At 35.1% G+C, this 16172-nt stretch overlaps 1 protein-coding gene across 2 annotated transcripts; it reads right to left on the bottom strand.

Moving 5' to 3' along the window:
• Positions 1 to 1028: 1028 nt before the first annotated feature.
• Positions 1029 to 10906, bottom strand: KERA (keratocan). 2 transcript variants are annotated; one of them, XM_085305929.1, is made up of 3 exons: positions 10760 to 10906; positions 8326 to 9218; positions 1029 to 2849 (listed from the first exon to the last, which is right to left on the bottom strand). In XM_085305929.1, exons 2-3 carry the CDS (start codon positions 9212 to 9214, stop codon positions 2677 to 2679), a joined length of 1062 nt encoding a protein of 353 aa, XP_085162055.1. In that variant the 5' UTR covers positions 9215 to 9218; positions 10760 to 10906; the 3' UTR covers positions 1029 to 2676. The 2 variants fall into 2 exon arrangements, with proteins under 2 accessions (XP_085162055.1, XP_085162056.1); XM_085305930.1 differs by lacking the exon at positions 10760 to 10906 and adding an exon at positions 10537 to 10747.
• Positions 10907 to 16172: the final 5266 nt, after the last annotated feature.

The following is a 16172-nucleotide window of genomic DNA, read 5'->3' as shown; positions in this document are numbered from 1 at the left end:
CACAGGCAATAAAACTGCTCACTGCCCAACCAGGGTTGATCTGGCTTGTAAAGTCAGTGCGGAAACATAATTACTTTTTATTTTACGTCACACTGCTAGTTCTGGGAGATGGAATCAAGATAGGACAAATTAACCTAAAAGAGGATCTTGGAATTTTCTTTTATATAAACAGCTCACAGATGTGCAGTCATCTGGTTGATCAAAGCTATGGGACGTAGAGTGGCTGACAGCAACACCTCTTCAGCCCAGTACAAGTCTTTTCAAGGACGCATCATGAATTTTTATCTTAAATTAGATTAACTGAGATTTGAAAGGGACAAGTCCTTAGGATCAGTATCTGCATGCGTCCAAAGACGGTAGCACAAGATAATACTTCACATTGAAGAACTGATGTATAAGGCTTTTCATCCCGTAGTCAAGTATCCTGGACTGGAAAAATCCACTAATACCAGCAAAAGCTGTTGGAAACTGTTATGAGTGATTCCATTAGGGAACACAAAACGCTACTGTAAAGAAAATTGAGTACCCTCGTGTTCCAGRGTCCCTGTGTGTTTTTACTTATCATCTCTTCTTGTATAGAAGTTGGACATCTCTTTGGAGAAGTGTTAGGTTTTTTTTGTTTCGATAAGTGTATAGTGCCTATAGAGTCAAAATCTTTGGTTGACACTTCAAGATCCCTTTGCAATATCATAATTTAGAACTATTAATAATTTGTATAGAAGCCTGTGAACATTCACACTGGTATATCGTTCCTTGTGATAAGTAGAATTTGTTTCCAAGTACAAGCAAATAATGATTGTAATAATTTAATTGTTAGTATTGTCAAATAAAATTGATCAAAAAATAAATTACTAATGTTAAAATAAATAACATAGGTAAACATGTATAGATACTTTAGTTTTTTTTTTTTTTAATCTTCTGTATTTGTTCATATAGGGTGACCGCAGAGGTACAGAATACATTTTGCTAGGAGGGCATGTTTCTCAGCAATTACATAAAATGAACTGCATAAATAAATGCTTTAGTAGTAGGATTTCTGAATGTTTTATTTCTGTATTGGGTTTCTATAATAAGTTATTTCCACAAGTGCAGTGGAACAGAATAAGGTCGATTTTTTTTTCTCATAAACAGAGACTCTGAATGTTAGAAATTGCAGTTCTCAGCACTTTTAAAAACCTACTTTTAAAAGAATGCTTCATTTTCAAAGAAAAAAATATACCACATGCAAACACTTGTTACTGAGGCCAGTCTTAAAATGTCGGAAATAGATACAAGCCATTAAAGAGCAGTTATTTGCTTCTATCTACAAATACAAGGAGACTAAAATAATGACTGATGAATAGTCTGTTGACTGTCAGAGATATCAAAAATATCACACTTTCCCAATGAACAGTTAATTCAAATATTCAAGTTGTATAACTTTGTCTCGTTTAAAAAAAAAAAAAGAAGACGAAGAAAACAGATTTTGTAAAAACGATAACTGCTGCTATCTCTGTTATTTCTGAATTATGAATATGGTACATTCTAAATAACTAGACTTCTCTAAAATCCAATTTTACATGCTTGTATATGAGTTAGAAGGTAACTAAATAGTGCACTGAGTAGATACTATGTCAATTCAACTAAATACATCCTATGCACATATTTGGCTATTTTGGTAAATAATTTCTATTTAATGTGGGGAAGGGAGGTGTATTTTTTTAATCTGTCAATTTTTTATTTATGAACGTTATATTAATTAGCCATTCTACTTTCTGAGAAGCGTCTAGTCTGTGAAATAGTTAATCAGTATTATTCTCATTTTTATCTCTATGGTAACCAAAACGTGTTCGTTCAGTGACTCTCCCAAAGCTACAGAAAGAAATGATGTCAAAATTAGAGGTGAAATACTGAAGAACAAATCAGGAGAAAATTGGCAATGACTTTGACAGAACAAAATTTCATCTGATATTCTCTTGTCAATGCATTTGAATTGGATCAGTGTATTTCAATTTTAAAATAATACATTGAATTAATCCATTCAGCAATATATATCCAGTACATTGCTTCAGATCCTGAGTCTCACATACTTCATATCTTAAAAGCATCAATATAAATCTTCCTATTCTCAAAGGGTAACAATGATTCATGAGTTATTTACTTATTAAGTGGCTATTCACTGTTAGGCAATGACCATCTTAAAAAAAATAAAAAAAAAGAAAGTGGCAGTTTTGTTATTTCATGGTCATGTAATACATGATTTTTCTAGCATGTATGTTTAGCCAAGTGCACCTAAATTCCTTATATTAGTTACTGTGTAACAAATATAAAGAAATTTAGTTTGTCCAGAACAATGCTGTTAATGGGGATAGACACTGTAGGATTTGACAAGAAAGRCAGAGCAGGTATGTGCTTGCTTTGGAATATTTGGGATTTTATATCAGATGATTTTCAATATTTGTGTTAGGAATCCTTAAGCAAAGGATTAAGTGTGTTTCAAGTTGGGAGGCCTTTCGCGTCAGAAATCTATTCTAGAAGAAGAACAATCTTTGTAACTGTAAAAAAAAAGATGTAAGGAAAGGAAGAATTAGTCAAAGGAAACCTGTTACTTCTTGATTTATGAGTTAGAACAAGCTTCATTCCAGCAAAACTTGTATCTTAGCACTCTTACAGCACAACAGTGACACAGTGACATCTTTATATGACAACAGCTTGAAGTAGTTGGAAACATATCATGATGTCCAGTGGGATTGGAGGCTGAATTTCATTTCCATCCAGGCGAAGATAGCGGAGGCGGGGGATGTTACCATAAAAACCATAATCTTCTGCTATGGCAATTGAGACAGGGCATATCTGAGTACCATTAACACCTGCAAATATTGATCAAACATATTAGTTAATTTTCAGGGGAAAGGTACATGAAAATAAAATGCATTTTCAAAAGATAACACAGCCTCACACTGATATTTATATGGGAGATATTTGTTGTTTTTAAAGTTGAGAAATGCTGAATTAACAATTAACTACTTTTTTTTCCAAAAAGTATATTAAGATAATGTAATMTTTATCAGTTAATCACATATTTAATGTGCTGAAACTATGACTAAAGAGTCACTAGATGCACATTTTTACTTTGGTCAAAGAGAACACTGGCTTAGATAACTACAAGGGTAAGTTTTCATTGAGACATAGTCCTGACCTCGGAGAGAAGAGAAAAAGTTTAATGCTGAGTGATTTTGAATATCTTACTTCAATGATAATATATTAATTTTAGCCGATAATGTTCTCCAGTGAGGATCTCACGTTCAAAATGAAATAGCTGAATTAGAAGAACTGTTTGTATAATGTAGACTGTCTGCAACTTTTAATAGATATGATTTCCTGTTCTCTCAATTCCTACAGTACAGTTGGTTTTAATTGCATGAATATAACCTRTGGAATATTTTTCCTCTTAATCTGAAAGTCAATAAATATTTAAAACTGTGTATAAATCATTCATATTTTGGTTTAGTTTAGATAAAATTTGAAACTATGGCTTAAATCATTACCGATTTTCTAAGGGTTGAAGATGTTGTCCCTTATAAACTATCTCTGCAGTTTTACTTGGCTAAAATACTTTTCACTTCTTATCTTCAGCTGTTGAATAATAAGCCTGCCCTATTTTAGGCTTAAAATGGCCTTATTCCAGAAATCATTACAGTGGTGTTTATTTATCAAAGATGTCAAATCCTTTGGACTAATTTATAGTATTTAATGATTGCTTGGACTGTTTGAGGATCTTGTTGTCCCTAGACCACCTATAAAAACTGCTTGAAGGGAGAATTGAATAAATGTTCTTTGAGCAGCCCAGACTATCAAAAGAAGAGAGAATTCTGTTCAAAGCTTTCTCACTACAATTTTACCCCCTTTTATTTAGCCATAGAAGTATGTAACATGTCTTTGGATTACAGTCCAAAAATATGATTCAAAGTTATGATGGAAACAAAAAAAAAAATTTATCTTTTTCTTTTCTTTTTCCTCCAAAGAGAAAAATTATTTCTGAATAGCACTGTCTAAAATTTTGTAGCATCTTGGAAGTGGACTTTGTCTTTGCCATGGAAACTAGATAAATACATTTAGTGAGCCAAGGCCTAAACCATCTGTCACAGCCATCATCTTCAAAACCTCTTTGCCTATGTTGTGTAATTTGATGAATGTTTATAAAGCAGTTGATAATTTCAGAAGAAACAAGCTACAACCTATTTTTATGTATGAAGATGTGAGAGGTTTCCTTATGAAAGCAGTTTCATTATGAAAGCAGTTATTAAAAGATGTGATAGTGAATTTACGCTGTCTAGCAGAAAATATTTGTCTTTTCAGGTCACGGTGAATTTCAAAGAGCACTGCTGTCCTTAAAAGATGGTGGTTCCTGTGTTCTCTGGTCTAGAGACTATCCACCGTACTTGTCTTTTCAGAGTTAATTGTTCCAACYTTAATGTGAGGAAACAATTAATTTAACCACGGGCCACCTATGAAGAAATGATTTCCTCATGATATAAATGGTAAGAAGTGGTTTGACTTTTACCACTCTCTTCCCATGAATAGTAAATCCCACTCAAACTATCATAGGAGTAAAAGCATCTCTCTTTCCACTTGCCCTCCTGTTCACGCGTATAATGCCGTTGATTTTTGCCAAGAGATGAGGGAGGTAGAAAGGCATGCCAAAGTGATCCATCTGCCATCTCCCCTTTTGRCAGAGCTCTGAGCTAGAGCTTTCAGCCCCCTCAAAAAACACTACTATGAGAACTGATTTCTTTGGATTACTTGGCCTCCTCAAGCATTAAGAATTCTCAAAGGCAACTAAGAATAGTCCTTCCCTAGTGACAGGAATCACTTTCCCCTAAACCCTCTAAGGGGCAGGCCACCCRCATGGGTACAATTCCTCTCATCCAAACTGATCCATGTAAAGGGTCACTCAAAGTCAGCCTTTTAGACGGTGTTTGTAAACACTGGAGACAGACATCTCCAAAAGGTTTTTCATGGCCCCTGTCTGAGATACCTGTTTTAAGGTGGAATGAATTTCTCTCTGAKGTTGTGTATCTCTTTCTACTGACTTTGTAGGGACTCTATATGACAAACTCAAACTCARTGCTAAAATGGGTTAGTTAAATAAGATGAATCTCACCTACGGTCAACAATATTGGTAAGTGGGGTAATATTTAAATGTGAGGCTCAGGAGCTGTTGTACGGGGAAACTATGGAAGAGGTCCTAAGTAATGACTAATGCTCTGTGTCTGCTGAGCAGCCACAGAAGATCTTGTTTTCTTTCCAGTAAAACTCCCAAGTGATTTCTTAATGCTTAGCAAGTCAGTTGATCTAGAAGATAAATGTATTCTGACAGGATCAGGGAAGACGATGGAGAGAGTATTTTGGCTCTATGCTTGTAACCTCTAGCTGCACCCACCACTAACTATTCTAGTTAGACTCCTTTTCAGGTATTAGTTAACTGCAGCAGCCACAGATCAGCCTGGAAGGACACACCTTTCAGGGCCTTTTCAACAAAGAAARCAGTAGCAGTAATAGCCCAGGCTTCTGGCAATAAGTAGGGATCTACTTGTCACTACTATTCAACCATCTTCTTATTCAGACATTCTACTTATTCAAGCATCTTCTTCCAAATGTCCTATAATGGACTCTGGCAGACCAGCGTTGCTACCAGGCTTCAGGACTGGTTTCACTGAGGCCAATGATGAGGCTCTCACTGACTTTACTGGGCTTCAGGATATTGCTTTATATCTTCCCAAATGGCAGAAAAAGGCCATGGACTTACATGGGGGACTGATGTTATACAGTAACAAACRATAAAAAAGTAGGCAATGTTATTTACAACTAAATATTGATATCTGAGCACTTGCAATGTTAACCCTGTAACTTTGAAGCATAAAGAGAAAATAAAATAGCAACTGATAAGTGTGCAGGGATAGTTGAGGATTAGTGCCATAAAAGTGCATACTGCACATATGTATGCACTTTTATATAAAAGTAAACTTTCAGGCGAACTCTTTTGTGGAGAAACTGGATTCAGGCTTTTTGCAGTCTTTTTTGTTTAAAATTCTTTTACAGTGGTTACCATAAAGTAATGATTAATCATCATCTTCCTAGGTTAAAGAACAAAATAAAATCTGCAAATCAGTACCACATATTATTACTCTTGCCTGACAGAATTACATTATTTGTCTTTGATCTTGAGATATTATCTGTTAAGGTAGTGTCTAGTGAGAATATGTCATTATCTCTTATCTCTTGAACAACAACAAAAAAATGCTCCTGTGATAAAATTTGGTTTACAAAATATCTACATTTGACAGCTTTATATGTAGTTACTAAATATAGCCATTATTTTTAATATTGAATATATTTTTTTAGATTAATTGCAACATTTTGAAGTGCTTAAGTGAGTGAGGCTTGTTCCATTTTGAAAAGTAGTGAAATATTTAAGAACATAATTCTTACAGAAAACTATTATGACAGGCTAATAAGCACTGGTGTGACAGTGGAAAATTGGACTTGAATTTACAGGTACTACACAGGTTGCTTTTCACAGTATTKTAACCTGTTAAACTCATTTAGAAAAGGAGGATAATTTGGCAGCTGCTTAAATACTTGTTTGCTGCTTAGATGAAAAGCACATCTTAACTGGACAGGTTACATTCCACTGATTTCAATTTAGTGTCCATTTAAGGTGACAGCAGATAAAGAGTGCACCTGAGGCCCTTAAGTGAAGAGATTAAAATAAATCCTTTTGTAATCAGTGGACAATAAAATTTGTTTAGTAGAGATGTTTTGAGTCCTAACAGTAATTAACAGTTAGACATCTGGCAGGCCATTTAAATAGCAGCCTGTTGTACATAACTGATTTTTTTATTAGGTGTTATACATTTGATTTGCTAAGTGCAGACTGAATTAACTTGAATTATTAATAGATACTTTCCTTCCATGTGTCTCTTTTCGTGCGGAAGCCAAACTTACTTTTACTGTATTTTACTGTTTTTACTGAACTACAATTGCACTACACAGAAATAGGGAATAAGAAATAAGGTGTATTCAGTTAATTTACTATGACAGGAAGACAAATGTGCTGCACTATTCATTCTAGGTCATGGCATTAAGAATTAATTTGTGGAGACTTGAGTATCTTTTGTGCAGTGGTAATGAGAAAGTGATCACTTTTTGATTTTGACTTTTGACATGAAACCGCTGGCTAGCAAAAGTAAATTGAAAATTGGTAAACTGCAATATCTGAGGTCTGCAGGGCTTGCTGAGCAAGCAGTTGTACTCAGCATCGCTAACCACCACATCCTAGCCATGCCTGAATGAATGCTGGAGGCCATGCTAYGAGCAGAATCATGACATGACAACATGCTTCTGTTGCCTGGGGAACAAAATTTCTTCTCACTTACACAAAGTGGAAAATCATAAAAGACATTTGAGGAGAAAAACCTTAGTAGCATGAAACTTCTGTAACATCAGCAAAAGGATTTTTCATTAAGAAGGACCAAATGCAAATGGCATCATTCTGTGCACAGAAGATAAAAGATGTGGAGGATATTGAAGCCTGAGATAGTCATATTCAAAATAGATTGTGTTGACTACAGTCAATATTTTATATTAAGGGTGTCTCACATTAGTTTCCTACTAGATAATTTACATGGATAGACAGATACTCAGAAAAACTGAGCATAATGCAATTCTGTTAGTTTGGTGAAAACTCCAAGGTGCTCAGCAATTTTGGATATCTAAGACATACAGATGAGGATTGAATATCCTAACTTACTACACTCAATTTTTTTATTGTTGTTTCCACAGAATGGTTACTGGCATGTGTATATGGGAATATGAATTGACAAATTCTTCTAAATCCACTCATATTTCTGATCTGCTTGCTAAGTGTCTTTCCTATATACAAATGCACATTTTTCACGTCTGGTATCACTTCCATGCATATATTTCATAGTCATATTTTATATCTTGCCTTGAAAACTGGCCTGTCAGATGTCCTTTTGCTTATCTCTCTATCATCTCTAGCACATTTTTAACCTTTTTACATTCAAAAAGTATTTTTCTCTCAATTCATTTGACTTTCATTCTAATATATAAGTATATACGGCTTATCCAAAAAATATTCGGGTTTCCTTAGGAAAATAAACGAATGAGTTGACTCAGAGAATTTTCAGCTTTGTTTTGATTTGTTTTTACCATTAGATGTTCTTCTGCATAACCAGCAATGTCTTGTCTTTTCAGTAGTTAAATAAACATTTTAAAAGAATTACGTCTTGGTGGGATCCCACACTGGCAGTACACACTTACTTTTGATTCTGTTGTGGTCAAGGTGAAGGTGCTCAAGTTGAGCATTGATAGGTGGAATTTTAGTGAGCTGGTTGTGAGACAGCTGTAGGTCTAGAATAGATGAAACATTAAACCCATTTGGAGGAATACCATCATCAGATAATTTATTGTAGTTAAGCCTAAGGAAAGTCACTTTGGGTATTGTACTGAAATAGTTCTCTGGTATCACTTCAATGGAGTTGTTGTCCAGAAACAGCTGGAGTGTATTAGCTGGAATGCTTAAAGGCATTTTTTTGAGTGAATTTTTTGCTATGTTGAGTTGCATAAGATTGTTGAGTCCTTGGAAGGTGTCACTTTGAAGAGCGCTGTCCAACAAACTGTTCTGGTGCAGATCTAGCATAGTAAGATTTTCCAAGTTGCTGAAGACTCCTTCTGGGATTCTGGAGATCTTGTTTCTAGCCAGTCTTAGCTGCTCCAAGCTCCCTGGTAATGGGGCAGGCACCTCTTCCAACTCATTATCCTCAAGGAATAAGTAAAGCAACCTTTTCAGCTTGCTCAGCACACCACTTTCAATTCCATTGTTGGTGATCTTATTCTTGTTCAGATTTATCCATCTCAGGTGAGTGGCATTCACAAAAGGCTTCTCTGAAATTGTTTCAATGAGGTTGTTTTGAAGATAGAGGTACCAAATTCTTGCTGGGATTGCAGGTATTTCTTTAAGTCCTTTGTTATCACAGTATAATGCATTTGGGAAACTGGGAGGACAAAAGCACTCTTTTGGACACTCAAAAGTGTAGTGAGACCAGTGCTCTGGATCCAGCTCATCATAAACTTGTCTCACAGTTCGAGTCCACACAGAATTGAACAAGAATAAGAGCAAAAGCTTTGGATAGACTTTTAGAGTCATCATTTTCCTTGGAAAGGGAGAAAAACAATTAGCTGTCTCTCAAAAGAACCCTGTAAAAGCATATTAGAGTAACAAAGCAGTACTACATGCAATATAGTATTTCCTAAAAAAACAACCAAATTCTGTACTCTATGTCATTCCCTATAGCATGTTAAGGAAAAATTGAACAATAATATGAGGCATAAACAATGCAATGCTCGATTTTGAATGACATTTTCACATTTCAATTTAGATTTCACATTGGCTAGCAATTAAACTGGTATTCATGCAGGTGTCATTTCAAAGAACCTAAAAACACTGATAATTTTCTGACTGAAAGTAAATGCTCCTTATAAATCTGTGTTTTCATTAAGTTTTCCTATAACTAGTTTATGCAAAATAGTTTCTTAATGTAATGCATCGTCTTCAATAAGGCTATCAATAWCGTAATAATATTAATTCCATTGTAGTTGATATTCTCCCTTTAAATTAATCGTATGTTATTTTCTGTTTTTCCTATCTCCTAAATTTTTATGGCATCTGGATTGGATTTTCCAGGGTCTTTTCTCATCACAGAAAAGATCAAAGAGTGTTTTAACAGCTGTTTGTTGGGCATGTTCTTATAAAGCTTGGAGGGAAACTGTTTGAGTAATCCTTTCCCCTCCCTCATTCACTCTCTCATATCCAAAGTTATGAATTTTCTTCTCTAAAGCAGAGAGCTAAAAAAAATGCTTAATGTAAATTACATAACGAATAAGTCCTATATCAAGTTATAGCACATACACTCATGTAACTTGTATCTATTTTACATATCTGTTCATTTTATTTAGCCTCTTCCATCATTAAACAGTGAACAACGTCGTCATTTATAATATGTTCCAATAGCCAACATTTGGGTTGCACAGTAACAGCACTTCACAAACTGTTATCTTAGCTGCTTTTTGATAAAGATTAGCAAGCATTTTGCAATGCAGAGACAAGAGACTGACAGCAGAGATTTCTGGTGAAAATTAGCATGTTAGCTTTGGCAAAAATAGAGTTGAAATAAAAAGGTTCTGTCATAGGGTTAATGCACCCGTAAGGTTAACAGCTCAGTTAGTTACTGTTTATGATACAGAATCATTTGATATTTTTCATAATTGTTATTAGCAGCAGCAAATGTAGTATCCCACAGATCTCCCCACCCCAGAAACTGCTAACTATCTGGAAGGATTCCAAAAAAAGGACAAATAAAATATTTATAAAGAATAACACAACTAATTTACACAGTGAAATTACACCTTCTCACTATGTAAATATTCATAATCTTAATAATATTTTTTAAAAAGTAATATAAAGTAATTTACCTTGTTAGTCAGGCTCCTGGAGCTATCTGAAGCCTGTTAGAAATCACTTTAAATAGCAGTTTAAATAGCTTTTGGCTGCTAACCACTGTGTTTGCTTCCTGTCTTCCAAAGAATTAATAGCATATAAAACTTGAAATATAGGCTGGTATTCCCAGATGTATTCCTGTACACACCTTATTAGCTATTGTTTCTAATTTGACATTGCTTCAGAGTTTGGGCTTACCTCAGCTTTCTTGGATCTTCTTCTCTTTCTATTGGTCACTGTTGTTAGACTGTAATAGTTTGAGTCAGGCTACAAGCCGTGTTCTATGAATACAGCCTAATATATACGCATCAGTGGCTACAACTTTTAACCCCTAAAATAACTAAGGCACCTCGGCACCTAGACAAGAAAAGACAGGAAATCCTGACTTTAATATCAAGCAGCCACAGAAGCCATTTGACTATTAGACTTTAACAGATGAGAAGAACTGGTCTAGACGAAACAGGTCAAAGAAAATGTACCTTTATTCAAAATTTTTTATGAAATGACACTTTAAACACAAAGCTTGCATGCCTCATAATTCAGTCTCATAATACCTGTATTGGCCACAAAAAAATTAAAAACAGTGCCATCTGTTCCTGCGGAAATCTCTTATTTGATTTTGATCAAGTGCAGATGCTGCCGTGCCATTTAAAGACATAATTCTTGATTAGGAGAAGAAGATAGCAAAAGTATTTGTTAAGGATTTTTTGAAAACATCTTCCTTTCTTCAAGGATTAAAACATGCCTTTTCTATTCAGAGAGAAATTAGCATATTCTTCTACAAAAATATCATATTCTGCAGTGCCTCCTGCAGTGAGCTCTGTTTTTAATTATTAAAGCACCAATTAATTATCTTATTTTACCATTGTTTTAAAATAAGCTCTTTCCATCCAGATTGCARTCCAAGGCATAGGCACATATTTCCCACATTATGTATTTTCTGGAATTTTATTTTTGTTTTTAGTCCAAACTTAAACTAGTAATTTAATATCAGGAAAACTAGCCAGGTTCAAAGCCAGAGCAATACCATGAGTATTTTGAGGAAAAAGCTAATGTGAAATACTCCAAACATGGAATATATCCTGATATCTTTTATGGCTCGTTATCGTACTTATAGAATATTATTTTAATTCAATCTAATTTGATTTATTTTCATAGTAAAACCTCTAATTACCTATTTCATAATGTTTAACACTTTTCTGCCTAAAATAAGAGTATCCCAAAAAAATTTAGAAATAGAGTAGACAAAAAGATGAGTAACCTAGTCTTCATTTTAATCTTCACTCTTTCATGTTATCCTATAAAAAGGGGAAAGCAACCCTTAATACTTCTGTAGCTTCCACTGACTTCAGCAAGGTTAATGTTAAATATGAAAAAAGTCATTTATAGGTAATGCTTGCATATCTTATTTTCTGTTCAGCAAAAAAAATACATGCTTATTACTTGCTATTTTTACATACCTTAAGTATGTGCTTAAAAATGAAACAAATGCATGAGCGTTTTGCTTCATTTAGGCCTCTAGACTCTTCAACATCACTTAAGTTTATTAGCACTTTTTTATATACTTATAAAAGTCATGTATAAAACTGATCCCTTCATACATACTATGCTGCATATTTTAAAATTTTAACGTCATTCAGAGTAATTTACTTCTAGATCTAAAAATAAAAGTTTTACCTTTAAGCAGATGGACTAATTATAAGCACAGTAATTAAATATACTACTTTAAAATTTTCATTATGAGTATCTCATTAAACACCTAGGCCTTAAAAAGTTTCCTTTGACCTCCAGAAGCAGCCATAGTACTGTGTATTAATGAAGAGAAAGCTTGTCAGCTGAGTCCGCAGAAGAGTGGCAGGGCAAAGCTGAAAACACCATTGTATGAACTTTAAAATACAATTGTGTGTGCAGTTACAGATGATTTAAGAGGCTTCACCGGGAAAAGGGTGTCCATAATTCTTGAAAAAGCCACCCAATACAACATAAATCTGGTCTGCATTTGTGCTAAGTCTTCACAGAGTGCGTGGAGAGGATATGGAGTTATTGATATCTGTTCACCATTAAAGAATGAGCTGGGACATCCACGATCACTCTACTGAAAGGCTTAAAATAGTGAGTACTAGTTGCAGATGTCTGTTGTGATACACTTAACTGCCAGTTGCCAGATGTTGCATATTCAACAAGAAAAGAAAGGTTGACTTGTGTTATGCTTCATGGGGGTCTGAATTTACCCTTTAACCTGGTAAACATTTACAGATGTTCATTATGTTGTTTTCACAAAAGTCACTATTAGAGGGACTTACAAGCTAGCTTGTGACTGKCAGAGGGACTATTTGTATGAATTTCTATTTGCCAGGGGGAGAAGCAGGCCATAATCCATCCTTTGTGGATTTGAGGGGCAGGTATTTGACTGTGATCAAACACAGATGCTGCCATCCTCTTTAAAGACACAGTTCTTCATTAGAAGAAAATAACAAATGCATTTTCTCACATTTTGGCAGTAGTGTATACTTTCACTTCTTTTGATGGAAACAGAGTAGAAAAATGGCAAGAAACATTCCCAAAATCAGGAAGAAAAGGATGTGATGGCTAGAATATGTATTTTCACATGTATCCAAAAATTTTGGAAAGAGCTCTGCAGGAGCAGGTGATCGTTTGGGTGCCCAAGCAGACTTTTTTGCAGAAAGACCTTCTTTCCATGCAACCATAAAGACTGTCTACAAATTCTTCTTCATGTATATGTTTTGTGCACTTCTCCATCATCTGGTGTTACTGTTTATTATTTAAAGGGTGAAATATATGGTGATAAAATTTTACAGACTAATAAAAGCCCATGTCCAAGGTTTTAAAAAATGACTAATAGTTTGGGAGGCTTTTCTTGCTGAGTATCCAACATGAGGCACTTCCAGAATTTTATTTTCAGTAAGCGAGTGCTAAGAATTTTGTGCAAAMTCAGGCTATTTTTAAGTTGCAAAAGCTGAGCAATCAAAGACAAACAATTAGCAAACAGACTGCTCCTGAGTTCATGAATAATCTCTCAAAAGGTAACAATATTCAACATACCTGCATGACTCTAAAAGGATAGGCAAAAACTATTACAGTACAAATCCTGTGGATGCCCATTTCATAGATTTTGAAGATCTTTCAAAAAGCTATTATTGTGAGTATCCTAATTTAAAGACAATGTCTCAAGCTGATACAAGATTTTTGCTCCACGTTTCTCCTGGAGATCCACATTGTTAATCAGTGTAAAATGAGAATCACTAATAATAAAATCAAAAAGTGAGGAAAACTAACGACTGTGGAGGGTAGTAAYCAATCCTTGAGCAAATTGGTGTACACTCAGACTGGAGTGGCCAACATACTTGAGAAAGGCCAGAAGGGCTAAAAAGAGAAAGCCTAGAAAGAACCATTTCCATATGGTATGGACAACTGAGAGTGCTGTAAGAACTGTTGCTCTGTTTTAGTGTTGCAAATTGCTGACAGGGAAAAAATGCATTGCTTGCTTTCAATAATGGCTGCCATATGTCTCAGATTTAGTACAAGGCAAGGTCTGTTAAACATCAAGCATGTGTATAGTTCATTATCAGCAAGCCCAGGAGCATAGTGCAAGCAGACSTAATTCATCAGCCCTGTGAATTGCTCCATTAAATGAAGGCTGAAATCCAGTGTGCCCAATTTGGGCACTGCTTTACTAAAATGTTGCTATCTTGTTCCATAGATCAATCAGTTTGCCTAAAATATGCTTTTAACTTTTCTTCATTAATGGGAAACAAAGACAGTCCTTCAAAATCTGCAGAGAGACTAGGTCCATGCAATTTGGACACCCTTTGTGTCTCTCCATTTGCTCTGTCTGTAGCTCCAGAAAGCTGTACAGCCTGCTTAGGTCAAACGTTTACATTTGCTCATGGTTCAGTATGCCTCTTCCACTTCTGAAGGTGGCATGTACAGTGGTGACAGGCCTCTCTTGTGGGCATCATCATTTGTTGCTTGAAATATAGAGAATAGGAGGCTCTGAATTTCAGGCCCTGCGTGGAAAGACAAAACTTCAGCCTTACTCAATAGATAGCTCAAATAGCTCAAGTAGGCAGCAGAAATGCTCCAGACCCAGCTTCTATTAACTTGTTTTGCTCTACAACATTCTTGGAGAAAAAACAAAACAGACTTAGGAGCAGGGACTGTGACCCTTTCCTTCTCTTTCAGAAAAATTAAGGTCCTGCTTTCCTTGTCTGTAACAGTTGCTTTCCTGGTTGGACAGATGTTCAGCATCACGAGGAGAGATTCTCCATCAGGCTCAACCAACAATGTCTACAGAGAAGGGGTAAGATCRAAGCTCCACAGGCTCAAATAAGGTAGTATAGAGTAGGCTGCCATTGCCTACTCTCAGTGGGGGGAATGGCCTCTCTTATTTAATTAGGCATTTCAGTGCATATGTAGGCAGCTAAAGTACCCAGGGAGCTTTCAGGTTAGATTAGGAGGCATCTGTTAAAGGAGCTCTGGAACAGTTCAACTGCYTTATTTTGTGGAATGTGAATGTCACCTGAGTCCTAATTTATATGGGATTTAGAAAGATCAGATCCGACCCTAAAAGTCCTCACACAAAATTCTGACAGCTTACTTTCTGCCTACCCTCACCACAATGTTAAACCTGAAATGAGAACTAAGTAATTCAGCTTAAAGATATTCTTGCAGAGGAGCAAATTTCAGAACAGAATAACTATGGAAAGAGGGCTCAGCTTTTATAGGAAATATAGACCTTTCCTGAATATGGTTCATTAAAGAATTATTTGGCTGTCTGTTCTCTTACTCTATTTTGAGCTCTTTACTACAGTGACACCAAAAAGATTCCACGACATAATGCCAAGATCTGATATTTATCTTGGCTAGCTAGGCTTAGCTTACCTATTATGTAAATGTGACTGTTAATCTCCTACCTTAATTTGTTCTCATGCTTTTGACAATTTCAATGTTGAAACAAATCTATCCCATAAAAATACCAGGGACCTGATTCTTAAAATGCTGGATACATACATATATATAAATGTATCTTGAATCAAATATCTAACCTCTGCTTTAGTTTTACATACATATTGAGTTCTTGGGCCTGCATGTGGCTATTGATATGATTAATAGACAACTAATGGGTGGTAAATGAAATCATGAATCAAAATGCATAGAACATTGAATGAATATTCTTTATATCTGTAGATTGAAATGCAGGCCATCATGGACTAAGTATTCCAGAGACTATATAGCAAAAAGGCAGAGAAAACAGCCTGCACAGTGTTGGTGTTTGTTTTGTCTGAATTCTTTTTTTCATATTATCTTCTCGAAATAGGGTGATGAATTTCAAAAAGCTTAGACTTATAAGCAGATCTGTCCCCTAAAATGAATGGCAAGGATTATAGAAAAGAATGATCACACAAGTTAATAAAAAACCCCACCTTATAATATAGCTCTTTTATAGTGATTCTGCAAGATAAGAAATTTAAGAAACAGGTCATTTTTGAATATTAACAAAAAATATCCAAATGGCATAAGCTATATGAAAATCCAGTCCTTATTTTCCGTCTAAGTTTTACTACAGATGCTTTGGGGGAAATATAGAAAT

The sequence above is a fragment of the Rhea americana genome, unplaced genomic scaffold (genome assembly GCF_003343005.1).
Source record: "Rhea americana isolate MKP2758 unplaced genomic scaffold, rheAme1 scaffold_229, whole genome shotgun sequence".
Taxonomy (NCBI): domain Eukaryota; kingdom Metazoa; phylum Chordata; class Aves; order Rheiformes; family Rheidae; genus Rhea; species Rhea americana.
The sequence above is the reverse complement of the archived record's forward strand: the minus strand, read 5'-3'. Positions and strand labels throughout refer to the sequence as shown.